At 60.2% G+C, this 25,774-nt stretch overlaps 1 protein-coding gene across 1 annotated transcript in view; it reads left to right on the forward strand.

Moving 5' to 3' along the window:
- The first annotated feature begins 532 nt into the window (after window positions 1-532).
- Window positions 533-25,774, forward strand: part of RAB11FIP3 (RAB11 family interacting protein 3) — a 36,990-nt gene continuing 11,748 nt past the window's right edge. The window contains exons 1-9 of the mRNA XM_040266169.1: window positions 533-581; window positions 714-884; window positions 6,062-6,153; window positions 13,074-13,231; window positions 15,876-16,025; window positions 18,902-19,036; window positions 21,707-21,742; window positions 24,654-24,747; window positions 25,595-25,698. Of these exons, the coding sequence (XP_040122103.1) occupies window positions 533-581; window positions 714-884; window positions 6,062-6,153; window positions 13,074-13,231; window positions 15,876-16,025; window positions 18,902-19,036; window positions 21,707-21,742; window positions 24,654-24,747; window positions 25,595-25,698 (989 nt within the window). The remainder of the gene's footprint in view (window positions 582-713; window positions 885-6,061; window positions 6,154-13,073; window positions 13,232-15,875; window positions 16,026-18,901; window positions 19,037-21,706; window positions 21,743-24,653; window positions 24,748-25,594; window positions 25,699-25,774) is intronic.

Consider the following 25,774-nt stretch of genomic DNA (forward strand, 5'->3'; position numbering starts at 1 on the left):
TTATGTAGTTAAAAGCTATTTTTTAATTCTAGGGAACTTTTCCTAAGTATGGTTTTGTCTTGTTTATTTTGGCTGCTCTGGGTCCTCGCTGTGGCCTGTGGACATCTCTTCTAGCAGCAGCCCTTCGGCTTAGTTGCCCTGAGGCATGTAGGATCTTAGTTGCCGGACCAGGGATCAAACTTGTGTTCCCTGAATTAAAAGTTAGATTCTCAACCCACTGGAGCACCAGGAAAGTCCCAGTGTCTTTCTAATGAATTTTTCTTGGAAGATAGTTGATTGGCAGTGTTGTCTAATGGTGTGTTTTAAAAAGCAAAAGTATTAAATTTTGATGAAATCCAATTTATGCTTCGAAACAAACTTACCTCCTTTTGGGAGACTTTCATTCTCTGGAGTGTCACGTGTGCGTCATCTGGCTTCTTTGTCACTTCTGATGTCCACCGTCTGCTTGCTGGGGTCCCTTTACCGAGGTGTCTGCTGGGAGGTCTGTGGCGGCGCCAGCCTCTGCTGTGTGATCGGCTGCAGTCATGCCAGGATGGCAGTGAACCCAGGAAGCGCGGCGGTGGCCTGCGCGCAGGGTCTCGGTCGGCGGGTTGTGGTCTTGGGCACTGTTGGCGGCGCCTGCCTGGAGGAGGCCCATGCCCTGGCTGGAGCTGTGGCTGGCAGTCCTCTCAGAGGGCCGGACGGCCCGACTCCTCAGTGCCGCCCCTCGTAAGCTGGCTGCTCCTCTGAACATGGGGACGGCCACGTGCAGAGTGATAGCTCGGGTAACCTGCTCACTTGGCCATTGCAGGTGACGGACCTCACGAGGTACTTGGATCCCAGTGGGCTCGGTGTGATCAGCTTCGAAGACTTTTACCGGGGGATTGAGGCGATCAGGAATGGAGGTGAGTTGCCCACACACTTCCTCGTTCCCTCCCCACTGCTGAGCGACCCCCAGCCCCAGCTCCCCTGCTGAGCTTCAGGCCCCCTCCCATCTTTGCCCCTCATGCCCCGCCCTCCAGGGTTCCGTGGCTCAGCTACTCATCCGTGATGTTGGACATGGGTCTGCTGCCCCCGGAAGTCTTTATGGAAACCTTCAAACATACAAAAACATTGCAAGACCCACAGTGACCCCCCCCCCGACCCATGTATTTGCTGTGTAGCCTGCAGGCAGCGTCGCATGTCCAGCTGTCCACCTGTCCGTCTCTTTGTCTCAGAGGGATGGGGTTTAGGTCGGTTCACCACCGTGCACTCGCCCAGGCACTGTGTCCTGTGTGTGCCATCATCCAGAGTTTGTAGTGGTTTGCAGTCTCCTTTTGGGTACAAATTCTCCTTTAGTGAAGTGCACAGATCTTCAGTGAGCCCTTCTGTGAATGGTGACATCCTCGTGCAGGGGGTGTAGACCCCTGCCCAGAGCTTTCCCCACCCCCGGACAGCTCTCTGCCAGCCTGCCGAGGCCCTGCCCTCCCGCCTCGCCTCCTCAGCTGGTCTCCAGCAGCACACGTCAGCCTGGCCGCTGTGGGCTTCTCATAAACACACCGTCAGCTGTGCTGCAGCATTGGGTTCACCACCTGTAACGCTCGCGTCTCACAGGTGCTGCTGCATGTCAGGGTCCCCAGTGTGAGCCTCGCTCGCTTGTGTGGCTGTGTGCTTTACCTGTCCACCCCCAGGCGATGGCAGCAGTCTGTCCCCAGTGCCCCCAGGCGATGGCAGCAGTCTATCTCCAGTGCCCCCAGGCGATGGCAGCAGTCTGTCTCCAGTGCCCCCCCCAGGCGATGGCAGCAGTCTGTCCCCAGTGCCCCCCCAGGCGATGGCAGCAGTCTGTCCCCAGTGCCCCCCCCAGGTGATGGACAGCAGTCTCTGCAGTGTGGGATCCTGATAAATGAACCTCCTAGTGACGTCAGTTCCAAGTCTGTGTATGGATGTGTTGTCAGGGCTCTGGGGCCTGTGCTGTGTGCCCAGATTCACGCATACCCTTCATTGGAGCCCTCCATGCGGGGTCAGGGGGCCTCTGTGTACAGGGCTGCAGCCGCCGGTTGGGCTTGGTCCTTGGGGTCCTGGGATCAGCGGGGAGGTCACGCGTCCTCGAGGGCGGTGGTCCTGGTGGTGTTTGTCTCCAGCAGCTTCTTATTGGCTGTAAGTTGAAGGTGACGGGAGTCGGCCCCAGGACTGGTGGGTCACGAGAGAAGCTTTTGCAACTTTGTCTGAGGGTCTGGGGGTGGGAAGGTGGTGGGAGCATGCGGTCAAGCCCGGGACACCAGGGAACGATCGCTCGTGCCAGGAAAAACAATGGGAAGCGTGCTTCTGGAGGGGCTCAGTCGGCGGGGCCAGCGTGTGTGCAATCGCAGTGATCAAAGAGCTGAGCACTCAGGCGACTGGAGACCAGCACCACGCTGCCCTGTGGGCACAGGGCAGACTTCCCGGAGCTCGGGAGACTCGAGGGGCACGGCCGTGCTGAGCACCCACTGGCCACTCTCGGCCTGTGGCTCAGTTCATCTCCCAGCCTCGGGTGGCAGGTCAGTCCACTCCTCAGGCCCACTGTGGGTGACCGAGGAGCAGCCACTGACTACCGGGCACTGGCCCCGCCTGTGGGCGGGACGCGTCCTGTGACTTACCGACAGAGGGGTGATGCGTTGTGGTTCCCTGGGCCAAGGGTCAAAGGGGCTGGGAGGAGCTTGGCGTCTCCACGCCTTCCAGCTGGGGCTTCCGCTGTGTGGGCAGGGAGGAGCCCCAAACAGTGGCCAGCAAGCGACAGTGCCGGGGCCTTCTGTGTGGCTCTCTCTGAGCCCTGTCCACGATTCTGTTGCTCTGCTTTGATGGCCCACGGGTGACAAGAAAGGGAGCAAGTTCTGCTGTAGAAATTCCTGGGGGCTTGTGACCTGGGAGGCCCCCACCCTGGACCTCAGGAGTCTGAATGTGCTCCTGGAAGACCCGTGACCGGGCAGGAGCGGCCAGAGTGGTCCCGGCTGTTCAGGAGGTGTGGGAGCCGCCAGCACCTCAGCTCCCGGAGCGGGCCGGGGCCAGGCCTCCAGGGGCCGCGCTGGTGGGGACGCCGTCCCTGCCTGTGGGGACCTGCTGGGCGGGTCAGGCTGTGGGCCCTGCTCTTTATTTGTTTGGCTGAGTGGCCTGTGGGATCTCAGTTCCCCGACCAGGGGTTGAACTTGGGTCCCAGTAGTAGAACTGTGGAGAATCCATTGGGCCGCCAAGGAACTCCTCCTGCTTTTCCTTGTTTCTTTGGTAATCTGACGTCATCATTTAGCTTTTGTTGGGAATGGAGAGTGAAAATAAAAATAGAATAAAAGCAGGTCAGAGACGCTTTTGAAATTGTTAACTCACAGGGAGACGGGGAGCGTGCTCGCCCATCCTGCGTTCAGCCAGAGTTCACCCCAGGCCATCCTACCGGCACGCTTGCCGGGGCTGCGGCGGCTGTGGGCGCGTCTGTCAGACGTGTGGCCTGTGTGCAGCACAGAGCGCTGACTCCGCGTACTGACCCAGTTTTGCAGAAAAGCACAGGAGTTTGCTGTCCTCGCCATAGGCCTCGTTTCAGGAATAGAACGAGATTGAGGAGGGTGTTCCAAATGGGCCACTGCTCCAGCTCGTCCCCCCGCCAGGCTCTGATGGAGACTTGTTTTAGTTCTATAGAGAAAACTGATAAAGAACCGTATTGAGTTCCCATCCAGCTTGTAGAAACCCCCCCTGTGTTCACATCCCCTGCATCTCGGGGTCAGCGCCTATTTCTGGAATCTGAGTCCACGTCCACTGTGGCTTCATGACTGGCCGTGTTCTGAAAGTTTTAGGTCCTCTGTTTGGTTTTCGAAAGTGCAAGCAAGACTTAACATTTGAAAGTGGGAAGACAGGCAGTGTCAGCCTAGCCTTTTCCAGCTTTGCACTGGGAAGCGGTCCTCTCCCTCCCCGGTCCACGGAAACCCTCTCTCCGTGGTTCTGGCGCTGGTCACCTGCTCTGGAGACCAGGCCTCCACACGGGATCCGGGGCTGGAGGCCGGCCAGCGCAGGGCCTGGGTCCAGCCTGCTGTGCTGAGGCACTGCCGCAGCTGGTGACTCTCTTGGGAAGACGCCACAAGCAGCAGCAGCGGACGTACCTCAGTTCTTCTAACGGGAGCCCTGAGGGCGCTGGGCCTTGAGTTGGTGGGGATGCCTCAGTGACTGGACCTGTAGATGCTCAGCTCTGCCAGGCCATTGAGGGGAGCGTGACTGTTCTGCTCGGCCTGAGGGCTCTGCAGAAGCAGGGCAGCACCGTGGTCCTGCCGCTGCTCTGTGCCAAGGGCCCCTCCCCAGGCAGTCCCGCGACCCCAGGCCATGGACCTCAGAGCCTGGCTGGGGGCTGATGACTTAGGTCCAGATGCTGGAAAAGAGCTTCCCTGACCCAGGAGGCTGGTGCTGACGTCCCCACGTCCTTGCCCATGCACGTTGGGGGCTGGCTGGTGCCTTTGGCCTTGGGGCATCCGGGTGATGTGACACACTCAGCATGGGCCTGGCGTGTGTAGACAGTTACTGCTGGCACCTGTGTTGTGCTCACAGCTCGGACGCCCTGCATGTGGGTTTTCCTCAGGAGCAGCTCTCTGATAGCCACCACCCAGAGTGAGCACAGGCCCCTGCGGGTGCCGGCGGCCCTGCCTTCCCCCTGGCCTGACCACAGACCCGAGTCCCTATAGCCCATCCTGGGCCTGATGCTTGCTAAACGGTCAGAGCCCCGGCAGGCATTTTGCTGCCCGGTCCCTGTTGATTTGTGAGCAGTGGGGTGCTGGGTCCACGGGGCAGGGCCTGACATGGGGGCGTCTGGGCCGTGCCACCCTCCTGACTCCTGCAGGTGCTCCCAGCCCAAACTTCCTGACCCCCTCCGTCCGGGGTGTGAGTGGAGGCTCCATCCCATGGGTGGGACTGGTTAACCCCTGACCTTGGGAGACTACCTGTGTCTCCACTCCCTCCTTGTCCCAGGAGGTCAGAGGTCAGGGGTGGGGTGTAGGGTCCCCTGGCAACCAGCCCCCGTCCTCTGAAAGTCACCTGACTGGTGTGAACCCAGGTGAGGTTGAAGGGGCTTGTTATGCACAAAAGAAGCTCCTCTCACCCTCCACTTAGGAAATCCCCGGTTCTCGGGGCTCTTTGCCGGGACGGGGACAAAGACCGGGTGGATGTTTGTCATGATGTCGGGGTGTCTCTGCAGGGTGGCTGCAGAAACAAGGGCGTCATGCCTGCTCCTTGGAACGGGCTCGGGCTGCTCAGAGGCTGGGGGTGGGGGCCAAGGCATTTCCTTCAGGAAGGTTGCTGCTGTGGGGTCCTGTCTGAGAAGTGGGGTCTCTGCTGACGTCAGCGTAACCCAGCGTGATGTGATGGAGTTTCCTTGAGACTCATTATAAAATAAAACATGTTGTAGACGATAAAGTAAAAAAAGAGGGGAAATGAAAGCCGTGCGAGTCTGGCACACTGGACAGACGTTATCTCCCGACCTGACCCTCGCAGGATAGGTTCTTGAAAATACGGCATCCGGAACTTCCCTGGTGGTCCCGCTGGTAGGACCCTGTACTTGGTGCCGAGGGCCCAGGTTCACTCCCTGATCGGGGACCTGAGCTCCCAAAGGCACATGGTGCAGCTAAAATAAATAAGTAAATAAATGAAGTAATGAAAAGGGAGCCTGGCACCTTGTTCCTTCTCAAGCTGGAGAGCGCCGCAGAGCTCTGTGTCTTCCGCCTTCTCCTTACAGCACAGCAACTCTGTGAGGAAGGACCCTCTTGCCATTTGGGCCCCCCAGAGCTGGCACAAAGCTGAGGCTCCAGGGGCCACACTGCCTGCAGCCTCTCACCCGTGCCTCCCACGGCCACGCTGGCCCCACCCGTGCCCACCCCGTGTGCCCGTCCCTGTGACACCGTGAAGGTGCCCGGGGCCGCCGCTGAGCTGTCTCCTCTCTCCCGTGCCCGCCATGTGTGCCCGTCCCTGTGACACTGTGGAGGGGCCTGGGGCCACTGCTGAGCCGTCTCCTCTCTCCCATGCCCGCTCCGTGTGCCTGTCCCTGTGATACTGCAGGGGTGCCCAGGGCCACCACTGAGCTGTCTCCTCTCTCCCGCAGATCCTGATGGCCCGCTGTGCGGTGTCAGACCCGCCCCTGACGAGGAGCTGCCTGCCTGCCCTGAGGAGTTCGATGACTTCGTGACCTTTGAGGCAAGTGGTTTTCCTGGGAGAGCCGAGAGGGAGTCTGATGGACACACGCCCCCTCCTCGTGCACCGTAAACCCTGCGTCACTTGCTGGTCCCTGGGGAGCGCTGTGCAGGGCAGGCAGGGGGCACTGTGACTGCCCGGTGGTCGGCAGGGGTCTGCTCTCCATGCTTTGCACCCGAGGCTGATGGCAGGAGGGCCTCTGGGGCCTGGGGTCAGCAGGGGCAGGCTCTCCTGTGTCATTGCTGGGCCCTTCTGCCAGGCCACCGGGATGTGTGGTGAGGGCTTTGTTTTATCAAAAATGTCCCTAGACCCAAAAAATGGGCCTGGGGACTCTTGACTTACCCCTTGCTGCCTTCAGCCCCTGCCCCCAAGAGGGCGTCCCAGATGGCTCAGTGGGAAAGAATCTACCTGCCAATGCAGGATTTGCTGTATCTGGCATCCGGTCCCATCACTTCATGGGAAATAGATGGGGAAACAGTGGAAACAGTGTCAGACTTTATTTTGGGGGGCTCCAAAATCACTGCAGATGGTGACTGCAGCCATGAAATTAAAAGACGCTTACTCCTTGGAAGAAAAGTTGTGATCAACCTAGATAGCATATTCAAAAGCAGAGACCTAACTTTGCCGACTAAGGTCTGTCTAGTCAAGGCTATGGTTTTTCCTGTGGTCATGTATGGATGTGAGATTTGGACTGTGAAGAAGGCTGAGCGCCGAAGAATTGATGCCTTTGAGCTGTGGTGTGGGAGAAGACTCTTGAGAGTCCCTTGAACTGCAGGAGATCCAACCAGTCCATTCTGAAGGAGATCAACCCTGGGATTTCCTTGGAAAGAATGATGCTAAAGCTGAAACTCCAGTACTTTGGCCACCTCATGCGAAGGGATGACTCATTGGAAAAGACTTTGATGCTGGGAGGGATTGGGGGCAGGAGGAGAAGGGGACGACCGAGGATGAGATGGCTGGATGGCATGACCGACTCGATGGACAGTGAGTTTGAGTGAACTCTGGGAGTTGGTGATGGACAGGGAGGCCTGGCGTGCTGTGATTCATGGGGTTGCAAAGAGTCGGACATGACTGAGCGACTGAACTGAACCGAACTGAATTAGTAGAGACTCAGGTTTGACTCCTGGGTCGGAAAGATTCCCTGGAGAAGGAAATTACAACCCCCTCCAGTGTTCTTGCCTGGAGAGTCCCATGGGCGGGAGAGCCTGACTGGCTACAGTCCATGGGATCACAGAGTCGGACACGAGTGAGCAACTGAGCACACGTGCACGGTGGGGAGAAGGTGTGTGAGCGGAGCCACGGAGGAGACCAGACAGCTTCATCACCGGGGTGGTGGGGGCAGAGGCTGGGAGGGCCCGGTGGCTCCATCTGCAGTTTTTTTCTGTTTTGGTCACATGGCACGTGGGAACCTTTGTTCCCCTACCAGGGGTCGAACCCGTGCCCCCTGCATCAGAAGCCTGGAGTCTTAACCACTGGACCACCAGGGAATTCCCAAGGAATTTCCTTTTTAAAAAACACAACTGTGGCAGTCCCTTAGCCTGCTGTTGCCTGGGGCAGGGTGTGGGGAGAGGGTGGGCCTGAGGCCATGCCCTGACCCTCTGGGCATTGGCTCCTTGGCAAGGGAGAGCCCCTCGGAGTGCTGACAGCCCACAGGACCCCTGCCCTCCAAGGAGTCTTGGCGTCTTGTTTCCCTGCTCTGAGAAACCGGCCCTCAATGGCACAGGTTCACTTCCTGCCAGCCCGGGCCTCCAGCCCACCCGCAGCTGTTCACCTCTCACAGCTCTGTCCCAGAGCCCCAGCCGGGCCTGAGCCCCTGAGGACAGGAACCGCCCACCGTGCGTCCCCATTCAGTAGCGAGTGGTTCCTTTGTTCTGGCTGTGACTGGGGGTGCCGGGCCAGCCCTGCTGCCTGGGGACCAGGTGCCCGCGGGCATGAGTGCTTGCTGTGAGGGGTGGCGTGGTCGGGCAGGGAGGGTGTGCAGGCCCGGACACGTCAGCTGTCCAGCCCACCCTCAGCCCTGGACCCTGGGGTGGCAAGTCGGGGAAGGCTCTGGAAGACCGACACACCTGGAACCTCCCAGCACAGCAGCTCGGGCCAGGAGAGGCTGCTTGTCTTTGAGCGTCCCGGGAACCCTGGTCTCCTCGGTTACCTAGGTGGCCAGCAGCTGACCTCTCCTGCCCGTTGACACCCCAGAGCATGCTTTGCCATCAGTGTCTTCCATTCTGTTTTTCTCTGGTGTCTCAGTTCGAATGTTCTGTTGATTCTTTGTATTTTATTTGTACATGGGCATCATAGGTTGAATCGTAGCCCCCAAAAGTCCACCGGAAGCCGTGAAAGTGACCGTATTTGGAGACGAGATCTTTGCAGAGCTCATTATGCTGGGTAGGGTGGGCCGTGACTCCAGTGACCAGGGTCTTTGGAAGAGAAAGGGAGAGGGCACACTGGAAGAAGGTGGTATGAAGACGGGGCAGAGCTGGAGGAACCTGGCCTCCACAGGAGCCACAGGAGGAATTCAGCCCTGCTGACAACTTCGCTTCCAACTTCTGCCTCCAGATCTATGGGAGAATACATTCCTGTTGCTCTAAACCTCTGGTTTATGGAAATAGGATGCCCCAGGGAACTAGAGTGACTTCTGTGATCCAGATTGTGAGAGGCGTCAACACTGGGGCTGCCTCCGGAGCCTGATGGAGCAGGCTTGGAGAGTTGTCCGGCTCCGGGCCCCCTTTTCTCTGCAGGGTGGACCCCTTGCAGCCCACAGGTGCGGCCCTCCCTCTGTGGTGATGCTTTGACTCTGGGCATGCCAGCCCTGCCTTGGGCTCGTCACCTTCAGAGGGTGCAGGGGGGAGCCTGACAAAACGCAACGGGACTGCTGCTCAGGTGTTTAGATCATAATTTGTTTTCAACAAGGAGGGAATATTTTGTTTTTGTTATTGTTTCAAAAGAAATAATACGCTTCTTTTTTTTCTAGCAGTTTTAGGTTTACAGATGAAGCAGATCGTACAGGGAGTTCCCAGTTCATCCCCCTCCACCCCTTCCCCCTCCCCCTACACACACACACACACACACAGACACACACAGACACACACACACACACACACTGAAGCAGATCGTACAGGGAGTTCCCAGTTCACCCCCCTCCACCCCCTCCCACCCCCCCACCCCCACACACAGTGTCCTGCCATGAACATCTCCCACTTGTTGTGAAGGGAACCCGTATGGATACATTGTTACCGGTGAAGCACAGGGTTCTATCAGGGCTCCATCTTGGCAGTGCAGGATCTGTAGGTGTTAACAGTTGCAGTTTCACTGCTTTAAGAATCTTCTCTGCCCCCCAGGTTTGTCCCTTCCTCCCACCAGCACCCAGACCTCTGAACTTGTACTGACTGTCTCCATAGTTTTGCTCTTTCATGATTTCATAGACTTGGTTGAATCTACAGCTTCGGGCCTTAAAGGTTCCTCCATGTGTTTTTTGCTTTTTAAAGTTTTAGATGTGGTTTTGAGAGGAGTGGAATTAGGTGCTATATAGAGACTTGTAGCGGAGAAGGCAGTGGCAACCCACTCCAGGACTCTTGCCTGGAAAATCCCATGGACGGAGGAGCCTGGTAGGCTGCAGTCCATGGGGTTGCACAGAGTCAGACACGACTGAGCGACTTCACTTTCACTTTTCACTTTCCTGCATTGGAGAAGGAAATGGCACCCCACTCCAGTGTTCTTGCCTGCAGAATCCCAGGGTCGGGGAAGCCTGGTGGGCTGCCGTCTATGGGGTCGCACAGAGTTGGACACAACTGAAGCAACTTAGCAGCAGCAGCAGCAGCAGAGACTTGTAGAGAGCTGGGTTTTTTTTCTCTAAACTTTTGAATCATGTAAGCCTAATAAACCCTGTAAGAACATGAGTGAAGATGGTGTGTATTACATCCAGTACCACACTTGGAGACCCCCTGCCTTTTGTTGATTTTCTGGTGGGGTCCAGCAGCGCTGGTCAGGGGTGCCCTGTGTGTAACATCGATGGCTCCTCCCAGGGCCTTTCCTGTCGGTGACGGGGGTCCGTGGCTCCCAGCGTTTCCCCAAGCGCCCCTGAGGCCCCAGCTTGTAGCAGAGCTCCCAGGAGAAAGGTGTTTCTTTTTGTTTTTTGCCTTACCATGTGGCTTGCGGGATCTTATTAATAGTTCCCCAACCAGGATTTGAAACTTCGTCCTTGACAGTGAAAGTGCCCCCAGAGAATTCCCCAGAAGAAAGTTTCTGATGTGGAGTTTCTAAGAAGGGGTGGGGGGTGAGTGCAGGTTGTCGCTGAGGTTCTGTGACTGAGAAGAAGGCTCTGGGTGTGAATTTGAGCCCTTGAGGCAGAGAGCAGCTGGCGTGGTGGAGGACCCCACCCGCAGGAGGGGGTGCAGGAGGGGCCGGACCCCTGTCTGGACTGGCGTTGAGAACGGGAGGATGGGAGTAGGCTCCTCTGTGCCTTCTCTGGCTCCGTCCTCCCCCCCACTCCCAACCTTATAAGAAGATGGGGAAATAGGCTTTTTGTGCAAACTCTTATCAGAAGGGCTAGAAGAGCAAGAACAAAAGCCTCTCTGTTTTGAGAAATGTTTGTTAAAAGCCTAGCAAGCATTTCCTGAACTTTGCCCCCTTGCCAGCCAGCGGAGCAGGTTTAATGGAGCGCGTCTGGGAGCGGGTTAAACGACTGCTGAGGCTGTGATGGACCTTCAGGTGGACAGACAGAACCTCTGCACGCCCGGCCAGTAGGAGGCCGCTGGAGCTGCCGGCCGGCTGGACGGAGTGCTGGCACCCACTTCCATGGGAAGGCCGTCTGCACACACGCCCTTCCTGGAGCTGCTGTGTGGAGCTGGCCGGCCGGGCGGGTGTCTGAGGGTAAGAGAAGGCAGGGCCCCGGCCACGATCGGTGTCTGAGGGTAAGAGAAGGCAGGGCCCCGGCCACGATCGGCCCGGCCGCCGATTCCCCTCAGAGGGACCGTGGCCGAACGGCAGGGCCTCGGGCAGGCCTGGCCACCCCAGAGCTCCTCGCTGGGGGCGGTGCGTGCAAGCTCCCTGCCCACCACGTTTGTTACCTGCTGAGGAAACAGCCAAGCGTTCTCAGGCGCACTGGGATTTCCTTGAACTCATCCTGAGGCCCATCTGGTGGCACCAGGGCTGCGGGGGCAGGGCTCAGAGCCCCTCTGTGCTCCTGCAGGGCCGCCCCACACAGCTTCTGCCTTCTAAGGGCAGCTTCACCAGCCCTCCCTGGAAAACATCCGGCTTGTGACGCTTATTCAGGGCAGCCTGACTCGGGGGGAGACCAGCTGCCCTGTCCTCCTGGCCCTCTCAGCCCAACTCAGACTTTGCCCGGGGTCCTCCGGGAGCCCCAGGGCCTCCTGCCCGTGGGCCACTCTGGACCCTGGGGCCCGGTCCTGCTGTGGGAAGGAGTGTGGAAGGTGGGCGAGTGCTCCTCTCTGTCTGGCAGCTGGGATTAGCATTTGCCTGGTCTTCTTGCGCCGGCAGGGGAGGGGGGTGACTTCCATCCTGAGCTGTCCTGCCGAGCCCCAGCAGGAAGGCTCACTCAGGCTGCAGCCATGACTGCGGGGGAGGTCAGACCTGCACATCAGGCCCACCCCGCTTCTGCGCACCCAGCTGCCCGTGAGGACCAGGGCCCCGCTGCCCAGAGGAGCCTCTGCTGGGGTGCGGCCTTGAGTCACACTCTGTCCCTGCGGGAAGCCTGTGTCTCAGGTGTGTGGATCCACCTGCTTCTTGTCAAGGGCGAGTGGGGGGTGAAGAGGGCCCCGGGCAGCTGTCCCTCGGACCCGGGCGGTGGGTCCAGCCTCGACACCGCAGGCTCAGCTTGGAGCCAGTCACTCAGTGGTCATGAGAAGCACAGTGGGGGCCTCTTGAAGGGAGTCCCTCTTGAAGGGGCCTTTTGAAGTGAGCACTCTGGATTACATAGTCGCCTGGGACTTGGAGAAGTATGGGAACAGGAGCGTCGAGGAAGCCCTGCAGTGGGGACCTCAGGCCTTCCCCGTCTCACGCTGCCCCAGACCAGCTGGCACGCGGGTCCCCTTTCAGGCTGTCCCCCACCTGCCCGTGTGGCGGCCACGTTCTGAGAGGTGGCAACCTCGGGAAAGCCGCATCCAGCCCCCGTTCTCCCCTCGATGTGGCGCCCCTTGGACGCTCACCAGCTACACGGCTGGTGGACGGGTCACACGACTGGTGGACAGCAGACGGGGCTGGACCTGGTCTCCACTGGGCACGGGTGTGGGGGCATCCGTGCGGGGCCCTCTGCCCCCCCCAAATCTCGTGGCAGAGCCCAAGGTCGAAGTGCAGCCTCTCCAGCCTTTTCTCTGAAATCTCACTCATTTGTCCATCGTTAACCAGCGTGAAAGCTTGGCTGCTTTGCTAACCAGTTGCCCCTTGATTAAGTGAAGGCAACCTGTGTACTGGCTGTAAGTTCACTTGGACAGTCTGCAGATACTTACTTGGTGCTGGGTCCACAAGAGTGAAAACACAGGTGTGTTTAGTGGGAAAGTAGCCCTTAATTAGTGAATGTAATTGATCCAACAGTTGATGAATTCAGATTTTGAGATTAGACCACGTAATTGAATTTCAGAGCAGTAGTCTGCACGTAGGTAGTAGTCATTGGTAGGGACTTTTAAATTGAAAAAGGCGTGTCACTTAGACTGTTGGACGTCAGTTCACGGGGTGGGTCATTCCAGTGCCGGGGGCCACAAAGGGCCAGCTCTCCCGGTGTGTACCCTGGGACGCTGGGGCACTTGTGTCTGCTTGAGGCATGTTTACATACACAACTAACTTTAAAACACACTGCAGTCTGCCGTGAGCCACTGTTTCTGCTTGGAAGTGCAGGAGGGGCATCTCCTCATGGGCACTGCCCGCCGCGGGCCCCTTTGTTGGCCGGGACTGACTCTGGGTGTCTCTCCTAGGCCAACGAGGTGACGGACAGCGCGTACATGGGCTCCGAGAGCACCTACAGCGAATGTGAGACCTTCACGGACGAGGACACGGGCACGCTGGTGCCGCCCGAGTGCCTGGACGCTGCGGAGGAGCCTGGGCACAGCGCCCTGCTGCTGCTGCCCGGCAGGTGCATTCCCACTTGCCCGGCCGGCAGGGGTCGGCGGGGCCCTCGGGGGTTCCCAGCGGAGCCCGAGCCTGCGGAGGCCCCCGGGAGAGGCCGCGAGGCCACCCATCGGGTGCTCATGCGCCGTCGTTGGGGGGGTTCAGTTGGCGCTCAGGGTTTTGTTGTCACGGTCTTGGCTCTCGTGACGCAGCAAGAGACTGGCTCTTCGGGTCGCGTCCTCACCTGGCCCAGAGGCACCAGAGGGTTGTCCTTGTTGCCAGCCGCACCATAGGAATGCGTACGGCTCCTTCATTTCCTGTCAGTGGGCCCTGGGCTCCGGGGCAGCTTGCAGTTTAGGTTTCCTGGATGAAGCTACTTCACGTAAGCGTCATGTCTTTCTGTGCGGGCTTTTTCCTCGCGGATTGGGGTGTGCCTGGGGCTCGGGCTCGGCTGTAGGGGTTACTGTGGGTTGGATGGTCTCAGGCAGCGTTGGGTGGCTCCCTGCCAGCCGGCTGCCCGCAGGCTCTGGCTGCTCCATCCTGGCAGCTCCTGGCATCATCTGCTTCTCCCTGTCCTGTCCTGGTGCAGAGCGAGCGGTCCTCACCTGAGTCTCCCAGGAGCCTGACGGGCAGCGCCTTGCTGGCACGCTGCCCTGTGGAGACCCTCTCCCCTGCAGGCTGGTGCCCCTTTGTTGACAGCCAGGCTCTGCAAGCTGCTCCACAAGAAATGGGACAGTGAGCGGGTGCTGCTCCCCAGGTCCTCCGGCCTCAGCGGTTGGAGCCCTTGCTATGTTTCGGGGGTCCCCTCTATCTCAGGTGTGCTGCAAGCATGTCCCCCCCGCCACTCGCTTGGGGTAGCTTCTCGTTCTCCGAGGCGCCTGGCGTGTCTGTGGTTGGCTGCCTGTGCTGTTTCAGTCTCTGCTCACTCCACATCACTGCAGTGACACTTGCACTTTTGTTTGAAAGCTTTATTATTTTGCCACTGTTCTCAGCTCTGCATCTCCTGTGTGTGCGGTGAGGCAGGGGTCACATCTCCCCTCCTCGGGAGACAGAGGCGTCAGGACGTCCATTGGCTCAGGCTCTGTTTGAAGCTTCCTCTTTGCTCTCTGGCCCCCGAGGTGGCCGAGTGTGTGTGCTGTGCTGGCCGGCCTGCTCGGCCGTGTGTGCCCTGCGTGGGTCAGCACCGCGTGGTCCCAGCCTGTGCGCTTCCAGCCCCCTCTCCAGGGCTGTGTTGGCTGCTTTGGCTTTGGCGTGTCCACGTGGATCCCAGACTCGGCTTGTCAGTCTCTGAGGAGGGCACCCGCTGGGCTGGGCAGGCGTGTGCTGGGTCCGCAGGTTATTGGACGGAACCAGCATCCTGAAGTATGGGCTTCCCGATCTTCGAACACAGTTTATTGCAGCACTTACTGGACTCTTCCTTGACTTGCCGTGGTGGCGGTGGCCATTTGGTGGTGGGCGGTCATGTGTGCACAGTGGGCTCTCGGCTCTGCTGGGACCAGAGGGACAGCTGTGGGGGCCGCGGGCTGAGCCCTGTGTGTGAGGCCAGAGCCTGCGCGACTCCTCAGGGGCTGAGGAGAGAGGGTTAGGATGCAGCATGCAGGGCTGGGGCACTGCCCTAGCACAGCTTCCTAACCAGTGTTTTTAAGGTAATCAGGTAAGTTCGTTTAATTCCAGTTGGGTCAAGTAATCAAAGCTGGAGAAGTGCCAAACCCAGGAAACCATTATGAGGTCTTTGATTTTCTCTGGAAGTTTCCAGCCTTGGGCTGTTGTGCTGCCTAAGCAGTGACTTGCTGTCAGGATACACTGACATCGTGTGAGCCTCAGTGTGAGACATACCTGAATTGGCGACAGGATGCCGGTCTGAGCTGAGGTCACCTGTCTTCTGTTGTCATGGTGCATGCTGCACCCGTGGCCCACCCCAGGCCCCCAGCACAAGGTGCACGTCCCCTCTGACGGGGGGACACGCGCCTGGCCGCTCACTGCCCCAAGCACCCAGGTCCAACCCGCGGAGGCCGTGCAGGGTCCCTCTCGCCATGCGGGCGGCTTCCTGTCCCAGGTCTGGGTGTGCACACGCAAGCAGCTTGTCTGGAGAAACAGAAAGCAGCTCTGTGTGATCGGGCGGCTGTCGGGAGGAATCCCTTCTTCTTGGCTTCAGTAGCTGGCGGGTGGCAGGCAGACTCAGAGTGCTCTTCAGAGATGGCTGAGATCCTGAGCCCCCGGGCTGGGTCACAGTGGAGCCCAAGCTGCGTGTGCACAGCTGTGGGTCTGGGCAGAGGACCGATGGCCTCCGTGACCCCCAGGCCCCACAAGGGGCAGCTCCAGTGCCTGCTCATGGGTTCTGGGGGGCTGTGGTGAGGAGGATGTCCGGCCCTGGCCAGGAGCATCTGCCAGGAGCCAAGGTGCAGTGAACCCTAGACTCCAGGGCATCTTGTGACTGGAGGACACAGACCATGAAGCTTTGGTTATGGACGTGGTGGGGTTGGGTTGGTTGGGCCAGGTGGAGTCCATGGGCAGAGTCAGCCTCACCTGAGTTTACCTTTCCTAGCGTGACTGGAGGAATGGCTGCTCACACGTGTGGTCGCCGTGGGCTCTGAACAGAGGCTTGGGTCACGTCCGCAGATGGGGTGCTTGGTCCTGAGATGGCAGCTGACTCTCCTTTCCCTCCGCAGGTCCCACCTGCAGGGCCAGTCTGTGGTCACGGTTATAGGTGGCGAGGAGCACTTCGAGGACTATGGCGAGGGCAGTGAGGCGGAGCTGTCCCCGGAGACCCTCTGCGGTGGGGACCACGGCTGCAGGGACCCCGCCTTCCTTACCCCCAGGTAAAGGCTCATGTTGGCAGGCTGGTCTCGTTCCCTGTGATTTAGCTGAGCAGTGCCACTGAGGTTAGGGTTCCCGTTGGGGTGAATGTCGGCTGCAGCTCCTCTCGTCCCGTTGTGGTCCAGTCTCTCCCAGTTTGAGAGGCCTCGGCAGAGCCCCAGGCATACAGACGGGGCACTTGGCTATGCGCATTTCTCAGCGCTGCTTGGGAATTGAGTTGTGATTTGCGGTGAGCTTGACGGAGGCTGTGTGTGTGTGATGTGTGCCCTGTGTGTGTGAGAGAGTGCGTGTGTGCTACTGTGTGTGATGTGTGGGTGGTGTGTGCGTGGCCGGCTCTCTGTGTGTCGCGTATGCTCTCTGTATGAGTGTGTGTGGCTGGCGTGTGTGATGTGGTGTGTGTGTGGCCTGTTCTGTGTGTGTCGCGTGTGTTCTCTGTGTGTGATGTGGGTGGTGTGTGTGATGAAGACTGTGGCAAGGGCAGTGAGGAGGAGCTGTCCCCGGAGACCCTCTGCAGTGGGGACCACGGCTGCAGGGGACACCGTGGTGGTGTATGTGTGGCCTGTTCTGTGTCACGTGTGTTCTCTCTGTGTTGCATGTTCTCTCTGTTGCATGTCATGTGTGTGGTGTGTGTGATGTGTGTGTGGCCTGTTCTGTCATGTGTGTGATGTGTGCTCTCTGTGTGTGGTGTGTGTGGCCTGTCCTATGTGTGTTGCACGTGTTCTATGTGTGTGTGATACGTGTGATGCATGTGTGGCCTGCTGTGTGTCACGTGTGTTCTCTGTGTGTGTCACGTGTGTTCTGTATGTGACGTGTTCTCTCTCTGTGTGTGGCCTGTTGTGTGTGTATCATGCATGTTGTATGTGTGATGTGTGTGGCGCGTGTGGCCTGTTCTCTGTGTCACGTGTTCTCTGTGTGTGACATGTTTGGTGTGTGTGGCTTGTTCTGTGTGTGTCGCATGTGTTCTCTGTGTGATGTGTTCTGTGTGTAGGGGGGCCTGTTGTGTGTCGCATGTGTTGTGTGTGTGCCGCGTGTGTTGTGTGTGTGCCGCGTGTGTTGTGTGTGTGACACGTATGGTGTGTGTGGTCTGTCCTGTGTGTGTTGCCTGTGTTCTCTGTGTGTCGCACGTGTTGTGTGTGTCACGTGTGGTCTGTCCTGTGTGTCATGTGTGTTCTCTCTGGTTTGCATGTGTTCTCTCTGTGTGTCACGGGTGTTCTGTATGTGATGTGTTCTGTGTGTGGCCTGTTCTGTGTCACACGTGTTGTGCGTGTGTCGCACATGTGTGTGTCGCGCGTGTTGTGTGTGTGTCGCGCGTGTTGTGTGTGTGCCACGTGTGTTGTTTGATGTGTGTGGTGTGTGTGGCCTGTCCTGTGTGAGTGAGCGCTGGCGTCCTGCTCAGCTCTCCAAGTCTGGCTGTGCTGACTCTTCGCCCTACACGCCCCTTCGTGTTCTGTACACCCTGAAGGCCTGTGGAAACCCTCCCGCACTTTCCCAAGGGCGGTGCTTACACCGATCTCTGTGTCACAATTTGGAAATTCTCAACATTCCAAACCTTTGGTATGATTATGATCATGGTGGGAGTCTGGGATCAGCAACCTGCGACGTGACTGTTGTGAACTGATTGCATCTCCCTAAAGGCTCAGGTGATGGTGAGCATTTTTTAGCAATAAAGTGTTTTTCAGTTAAGGTATGCACATTGTACATTTTTTTGGCTGCACCACACGGCATTTGGAGTCTTAGTTCCCCGACCAGGGATTGAACCTGTGCCCCTGTAGAGGGAGCGGGGCATCCAGGGCGCCCCTGCATTTTCTGAACGGACACTGTGGACTGCGGTGCGGTGTGAGCGTCACTTCCACTTGCCCGGGAAGCGAGCTTCCAGTGACTCCTTTCGCTGCGACCGGCTGCAGATGAGGCTGCAGTAGCTCCGAGGCTGGCCTCCTCTCGGAGTTTTCTGTTTCTCCATGTTTTCCCGCGTGTCTTCAGACTGTGCTTCTCTTGTAGCTGGATAATTGTGTCCTTTGACCAGCCTCTGAGAGAGGTGTTTGCGTCACAGACGGCTGCTGGGATTCATTTCCTGTAATGACCTGGCATCCCCAAACAGCTGTGGCATCTGGCAGGCCAGCCCTGGGCTCACGGGCGGGCTCCTCCCAGCTCTGCTTCCTCTCCAGGCGGCAGGAGGCCCTGGAGGAAGCACCCACCCCTGTGCCCGCCCCCGTCAGCCCCCTGTCCCCCTGCTCCTGGTTCTGGGGGTTCTCCGCCAGTGCCCACAGTGGAGGTTGTGGACTTGGGCGTGCCGAGAGGGGTGCGCTCCGCTGGCGTGGCCCGAGGGCCCGGCCGAGGCCCCCCACACACGTGCCTCCACTGGTTCTGTGCCCGCCCGCGTCCTCGGCTTCGTCTGTGGGGTGCCATCTGTGCTTCAGTTGATGTCTCCCTTTAGCTTTCCTGGGGTCCTCCTCATGGCCGCAAGCTGTGGCTGCACTTCCCGCTGCCCTGAAGGCCCCTGTGCTTAGTTCCTGGGGCAGTAATGATTCTGAGTTTTTAGGGGACATCCTCCCTGCAGCCCCGGCTGTGGCGCTCCCTAGACAGTCACTGCCATGGCCACAGGGCGGGAAGCGAGGCGCCGGCTGTGTGCTCCGCACTCACACGGACACATTTCGGGTGGAGGTCACAGGTGTCACAACGCTGGCTTCTTGGCGAAGCTGCCAGGCTCGCCTGCGTCCTGAGCGCCTTCTGACCGGGAAGCACTCTGGGCGCCACACAGAGGGCGTTGTGGTCCCAGAGGTGGGGTGAGGGCCTCTTTGCCGTGAGCAGAGGCCTCCTGCTGGCACCCTGCCCAGCCCCAGCCCGGCCCCTCCTGAAGACGCACCTCTCGTCCCTCCAGCGCCGACCCACTCAGCACCAAGCTGCACAGCATCCTCACTGATGAGGCCTTTGAGTTTTACTGCAGCCAGTGCCACAGGCAGATCAACCGCCTGGAGGACCTCTCTGCTCGCCTGAACGACCTCGAGAAGAATAGGTAACCCATGGTGCCTGGCCTGCCGTCTGTCCCGGGCGCGGGAGAGCCCGCCGGCCCGCAGCGCCCACCGCCCTGCCCAGGTGCCGCCCGAGTGCCAGGGGCTCCCTCAAGCGGGCCTGCGGGCCGCGGCCTCGCCTCCGCCCGGCCCTGCATGTTCTCACCCGGCCTGCTGCCCTGTGTGCATGCCACCGCCCCATCCCCCGTCCTGCCCTCCCCGCAGACCACAGCGTGTGGAGGAGAGCCTGCTCTTAGGAGGACGTGCTGTTTGCATTTCACCAAAAGACGTTTTCAGTGGTGGCACAGCAACATCTGGAAACCTGAAGGGACCTAGGTCTGGGCACAGACGGGAGCGGCTCTCAGGGTTGGCTCTCTGCCGCCCGTGTGCGTGTGCTGCTCCTCGCCTGTCCCCCTCCTCATCCGCTCCCCTCTCCGCCTAACGCCGCCCATCCCCAAGTCAGAGTCCCAGGGGCGGCCCCTGGCTCCTCACAGCCTCCAGTTGCAGGAAACAGCTTGGGCAGTTGGTGTGCATCAACGTGTCCGTTAGGCAGGTTGGTGCTCTAGCTTGTTGCATGGAGCGACGAGCCCTCATGCCACAGCCCCACCCCGCAGAGGAGGTGCGGGACCATCCAGTGCTGTTGTGCTGTGGACTTCCAGAGGACTTCCTGGAGGAGGGGGCCTTGACCTGCGGGAGTCGTGTAGAATGTGAACCATCCTGATGGTGCCACGTGTCCACGTCCCCTGGGCCTGCCAGCGGCCCCTCAGCCGGCCTGGTGGACCCTTGACAATAGCCCGTCGTGCGCATCCTCCTGCCCCACTGGTCTAGCCAGCGCCCAGTCAAGTGAAAGACAGGGCTGGTGGGCAGCTTCACAGGGAGGCTGGGCCCCGGCAGCACTGAGGAGGAACTAGAGGTGCCCAGTGAGGGGCTTCAGGGGACAAGGGGGCTCAGAGACCTGCCCACCCCCTCTACCCCTCGTGTTCAGCCCAGTGCTCCACGCACGCCTTGGGCAGGCCGCCCGCCCGGCTGGGGAGGTCATTTGTACTTCCCGAGCGGGGCCCTGCCATCTCTGTGTTTGAGAGTGAACTTGAGGACATATGTGCATCTTAGTTCTCTTGCTCTTGAATTCTCTTGACATGGAGGTGGTCTTTTCCATGTTGAGGGCCTGTCACAGGGCAGCCACAGTCGCTTCTGTGAGGCTTTGTGGGGCAAAGACTAGACTGGGGCATGGCTGTGTCCAGCCAGCAAATCTAGGGGGGGTGTCACATCCATTTCAGCCACCTGTCCCCTAAGAAAGGCGCTAATGAGAGGGTTAACATGCCATCAAAGCCTTCATTACGATCAGGACCCAGCCGTCAGGTGGGAACTTCCCCTCATACCTGCTCCAGGAGAGGCTTGCCCTCGGCATCCATGGAACTGTCTCAGGGTGAGCGGATCTGGTGGTTGTGAAAGGTGACTCGGTCCAGTGTCCAACAGGTTTGACATCAGGCGTGATTTCTACTTCCAGACCCTCAGAACACACTTGCCATGAACTTGCCATGTGCCTGGCGCCTCTGTGAAATAGTTCATTGCATGACATTGGGGAGTCGGTTTTACCCAGAGGTGTAGGTACTGTGGGCCCAGGAGGAGGAGTCACCTGGACAGCGGTCTGTCCTGAGCTGACACTTCGTCAGTCAGGAAAGGGGACCACATAGTAAGCTGAATGGGAAGTGTGATAAAGAGTGACCAGTTCTCATGGGGCCAGGGGTTGGCAGGGAGGACAGGAGGGCAGGGAGGAGAGCCACCCGGCCCGGGGCCACACCTTCCAGACTCGCTGGACATCTCCCCCTGGAGGAATGCTGTTGCTGGTGGGTGGGGGGCTCTCGCCAGAGCAACTCCACCACGGAGCTGCCAGGGGGCGGCCATCAGGGCCTGAGTTCCACCGCAGTGGGGCTCATGCTGATGGGCCCCGGGAAGCAGGCCCCGTCTTGGGCCCCTGTGCTGCTGCAGCGTCACAGGCCTGGGCCAGGGGCACGTCTCTTCTCAGACCTCGCTGTTCTCTGAGAGGTGGCTGGTGCCTCCTCAGAGCCCAGCAATGGTTGAGCGGGTAAACTGGGAAGTGGAACCCTGGAACACCAGAGGCAAGAGGTGCGGTCAGCTGGCCCTTCCGCCACTGCAGACGGTCCCATGAGGCAGGCGCCCTGGAGCTGGCATGCCTGCCCTGGATGGTGCAGGAACGCTTTCTGGGTTTCTGGGCGGCCAGGGCCGAGGGTACGCAGTGCCTGCGCTAGAGCGAAACCCACGGCTGAACCTCCTGTGCACGCGGGCCTCTGGCAGCCGGGCCTCAGGAGCACAGCGCGGCCCTGCAGCACTGGGATGTGCCACCAGCTGATGGCTCGGACCCTGCGTGGCCCCCTCTGGGTCCCGCCCTAACGGTCCAGCGGTGACTCCATCTTAGACTTTTGCGCCGGCTAGGACCACGTGACGCACGGGGGCCTCGCCGGGCCCTGAGGTTGTCCCTGTGTCCCTGAGTTTCTGCTGAGCTGGGAGCCAGCCTTTCCTGCATGGCGCGGCCGGGGGCGCGGGTGTGCATGCCTGTGACGCGCCCCCACCCCGTCTGCCTCGCCAGCACTTCCTGCTTCCTCTTGTCCTCCCTGTCTGTCCCTTGACTCCACTTTCCTGTTTTCATTCTGCAGTCCAACGAAGCGGCTGTCCAGCAAGAAGGTGGCAAGGTAGGAGCTCTTCTGGAACGTATCCCTGCTCACTGCACTTTTCCAAGAGAACTTTTGAAAGTCACTTCTCATGGTTTGGGGTTGGAAATGACTTGAAGGGTGGGCTGTGAAAGGACTCGCTCCAGCGGTGGATGGGGACCTAGGTGTGTGGTGGGGGGTCCCTGGTGGGAGCCCTCGCCTCCCTCCAGTTGGGTCGAGTCTTTCCCACCTGAGGGCTGGGCAGGGTCGGGGGGCCCCCAAAGCCGCAGCCTGGGTCTGGGTCTGCCTCCTTCAAGGCTGCACCCCTCCTGACCCCGTCTCCCCCCGGCGAGGTGGATGAGTTTGGGAACATCACGCGTCGGGACTGTCCCTCGCTCTTTGGTCTCAGAGCTGCGCTGAGGGCTGGGGACGTGTGGACGCTCCCCCTCCGCCAGCCTTCTCCATGGGGAAGCTCGCGACATGGCCACTGGATGTCCTTTCCGAGAAGCGTGTTGCTTCTCCTGGAGACACTGATTGCCTTGACGTTTTTTGTTCGTGTCATCTCCTGCCTGGATGGCCCCGGAGCCCCGGCCCTGCACGCCCATGCCACGCAGCCTGCGTGTCTCTCTGGGGTGTCAGCTTGTCTCGCCCCTGGGCCCTTCTTCCCTTTTTAATCTGTGTTTTCTGTCCAGCACATCTTCCTGTAGCTTCTTGAGAAGGGGGTGCCCAGAAAATAGACGGTTGCGCCCTTGCCAGGTGCCTCGCCCCTGTGGTCTGGCTCCATGCAGACTTCACATCAGAAGTGGCTTCCCTTTCGCAGCTTGGAGGGCGCTGCTCTTGAGGTGCTAGCCCCAGCACTGCTGCGGAGGGTCCAGCGCAGTGCTCTCTGGGTCTCTTGGTGACCGTGTCTCCCTTCTGGGAGCTCCTAGGAGCGCTACCCTTCCCTGACGCTCAGGCATCTTTGGGGAGTCTCTGCACCCCTTTCCAGGTTAATTAGGCTGGCGGAGTGGAAGGCCGACTGCTGGCCTCTCTGGGATATCGGTCTGCGGTGTCCTCTGCTCCCCGCCCCCGGAGCGCCTGCTGGTGGCCTCTGCCCGGCGCTCCCACCTGCCCTTCTCTGAGTGCTGCCTCCTGCTGGAGGCCTCTGGCTCACAGCCAGCGGGCCCCCCGGCCAGTGTGTGCTAGGGCCAGTGCGCCTCTGTCAGCTGGCTTGCGGCTGCCTTCGGGCAGGTCACAGGTCAGGTGCAGCCCATTGGGAGGCCCTGGTCCCCAGTCATGCGCTTGCTGGGGGCTGGCCCCCCATTGCGCTCCTCTCTATGGCCCCTCGGGCACTGGAGGGCCTCTCCTCCAGCGTGTGGTCCCTGAACGTCTGATCTTTGGTGCTATGTGCTTTCCCACCGTCCATCCCTGAGGCCGTGGATTGCTTGTTTTCCTTTCCTGTGACCCTGAGGGCTGAGGGCTTGGGGGGTGGGGGCCACCTCGCCGTGCTCACCCCGCCTTTCACCCAAACACCTGCAGCAGGCGGGACGTGCCGCCCGAGTCCCGTCCTCCCAACCCTGCATCAGGCCTGGGCGCCTGGGCCCCGGGCCGCGCCCCTGAGGCTGGCCTGTAGTGCTGCTCTGAGGACTGGCCCTCCCTCATGAGTGCCCTTGTGTGAGAAAGCCCGGCCTGCAGGTGTGTGTAGTTTGCCGTGTGTGCGCACACACACACATGCGTGCAATTTTAGTCTGCTGCCTCCGTAACTGCCCCCGGCCTCCTGAGGAAGTTCAGCCCACTTGCTGTCACTTCTCTCTACCTGGCTATGGTCCCCACGTGCAGGCTGCTCTGGGGTCCGGTCGTGTCTAGGGCTCAACCTGACCTGCCTCCTTTGGGTGGATCGGGCACCGGGTCCCTTCTTGTGCTGGGCCTCCTCAGTGAGGACGGGCTTAAATAAAGAAGCTCCCACCCCCACATGAGGACCCTTGGCCTTACTGAGATGGCTCCGCACTCGGCCACACACCCCCCTAGCCAGAGTCAGCCCCCGGTCTGAGGTCAGAGTCAGGTGTTGGCCCAGGCGTGGCCCCTCCTCAGGATGGTCTCTGGGCCAGGAGCTCATGTTCAGGTCCCGCTGTGGACGCGGACATGGAGTGGTTCAGTAGGAGCTGATGCCTTCCTCCCGGCCCTGCGGGGTCAGTGAAATCCACAGCACGGTGCCAGTATGCCCCCCAGGGCACTGTCGGGCTCGAGGCCCCTGGGCACGAAGATGCCCTTCTTTTTTGTTCCCCTGAGAATGTTTCTGGAAAAAGATGAAAAAATGTAGAAGCTTGGTCAGTACTGCAAAGAAGATAAGAGCTTCCTTCATATGTTTGATGAAGGAAGCTCTTCCTTCAGCATTTTACTGAGCAGGCTCTCCCTGCTGTGTCCTTAGCTGTGTGACCGCCTGCGGGAGCCCGTGCCCTAGCACAGTGGGGGCGCCTGGCCTTCTCAGGGTCACACTGCGCTGAATCTCTCTTGTGCGTCAGAGCCGTGGGCCTGCTTGGCCACTGAAGCCCCACGCCTGGGCCCAGTGGCTGCCCCCAGCGGTGCGCCTGCAAGTCAGGCACGGAGAAGGCGCCGAAGGCCCGGTGTGCCCCCAGACAACCCTGAGCACGTTTCCCCGGCTCGGGGGACATGAGATTATTTCATATTGCCGAGAGGGGTGACGTCCTGTTTTATTGCCCAAGTACAAAGTACCCGGTCCAGGAGCTGGCAGAGGAGGAGCCCGGGCCTGAGGCCTCCGCTTGCCCAGCGCTTGGTTGTGGCGTCCTGCCGGAAGGCCCTCCAGTGGAGACCTGCCCGCTGCCCCTAGGCTCTGCCTCTGCACGGTCCCGGGCTTACTCGTGTGCACAGGCCTGGCTCTGTGGTCACTCCCCTTCTCTGCTCTCCTCGCCCCGCTGAAGGACCTCTGGACGGGCCTGTCGTTTCTCCTCCACAGGCACCTGCAGCAGTCGGGGGCCCTGACCATGGAGGCCCTGCAGGACTCTCCTCCGGGTCCTGTGGAGGGCATGGATGAGGACATTGCTGACAAGGTGGGCCCTGGACTGGTGGCAGGGCTGGCGGGTGTGTTGGGCGAGGTGTGCAGAGCACAGTGGGAGGCGGGGCTGGCACTGTGGGGGCTGAGCAGACCCCCAGCAGCTCTGCTGGTCTCCGGCGGGCACTGTCAGGGTCGGCAGCCTCGGGTGAACAGGAAAGGGACCCCTGTTCAGGGAGAGGTGCTGGGGGGTGGCTGTGGCGATCCCGGAGCCAGGGCCCCGAGCCAGGCCGTGGGTAGAATCTGCTGCTCAGGAGAGGTTCCTAGGGGAGGGGCAGCCTCCCTCTGGCCGAGGTCACGAGGCTCAGGGCTCTGGGACGTGCAGCAGCCAGGTGACGGCACAGCCCTGCCTCCTCCCCGCCTGCCCGTCCACCCTCCTCCCCCCGCCTCCCCGTCCGCCCGCCTCCGCGTCCACCCTCCTCCCCGTCCACCTGCCTCCCCCTCCCGCCTCCTCCCCCCACCTCCCTGTCCACCCTCCTCCTCTCTTCCTCCCTGTCCACCCTTCTCCTGGACCTGCCCTCTGGAGCATCTCAGCTCTGCCGAGCCTTCCCTGCTCTCCAGCCTGGTTGTCTGGTCATCACACCTCTCACCACCTGCTGAGTGTGCCTGGCTCCCTGAGGCGGGCACAGCCAACCCTGGGCCTTTCTGTGCATGCACTGCCCCTGCAGAGCAGTGCCCTGCCCACCCTTGAGGCCTCACCCTTTGAGGCCTGAGGGCGCCGTGTGCACCCCGCCCTCACTGGTGCTCATGGCTCTCCAGCCTGGTGGGTGTGGCCTCCAGGACCGTCTGCTTGGGGCACGCACTCTCCCAGCCCCTTGTTCTCAAGCCACCATCTCACTCCCCAGGTCGTCTTCCTGGAGAAGCGGGTGTCGGAACTGGAAAAGGACACAGCTGCCAACGGGGAGCAGCACAGCCGGCTGCGGCAGGAGAACCTCCAGCTGGTGCACAGGTGAGGGCAGGGACGCAGGTGAGCACAGAGCACACAGGTGAGGGCAGGGACGCAGGTGAGCACAGGGCACACAGGT

This window comes from Oryx dammah, unplaced genomic scaffold (genome assembly GCF_014754425.2).
Source record: "Oryx dammah isolate SB20612 unplaced genomic scaffold, SCBI_Odam_1.1 HiC_scaffold_2, whole genome shotgun sequence".
Lineage (NCBI taxonomy): Eukaryota > Metazoa > Chordata > Mammalia > Artiodactyla > Bovidae > Oryx > Oryx dammah.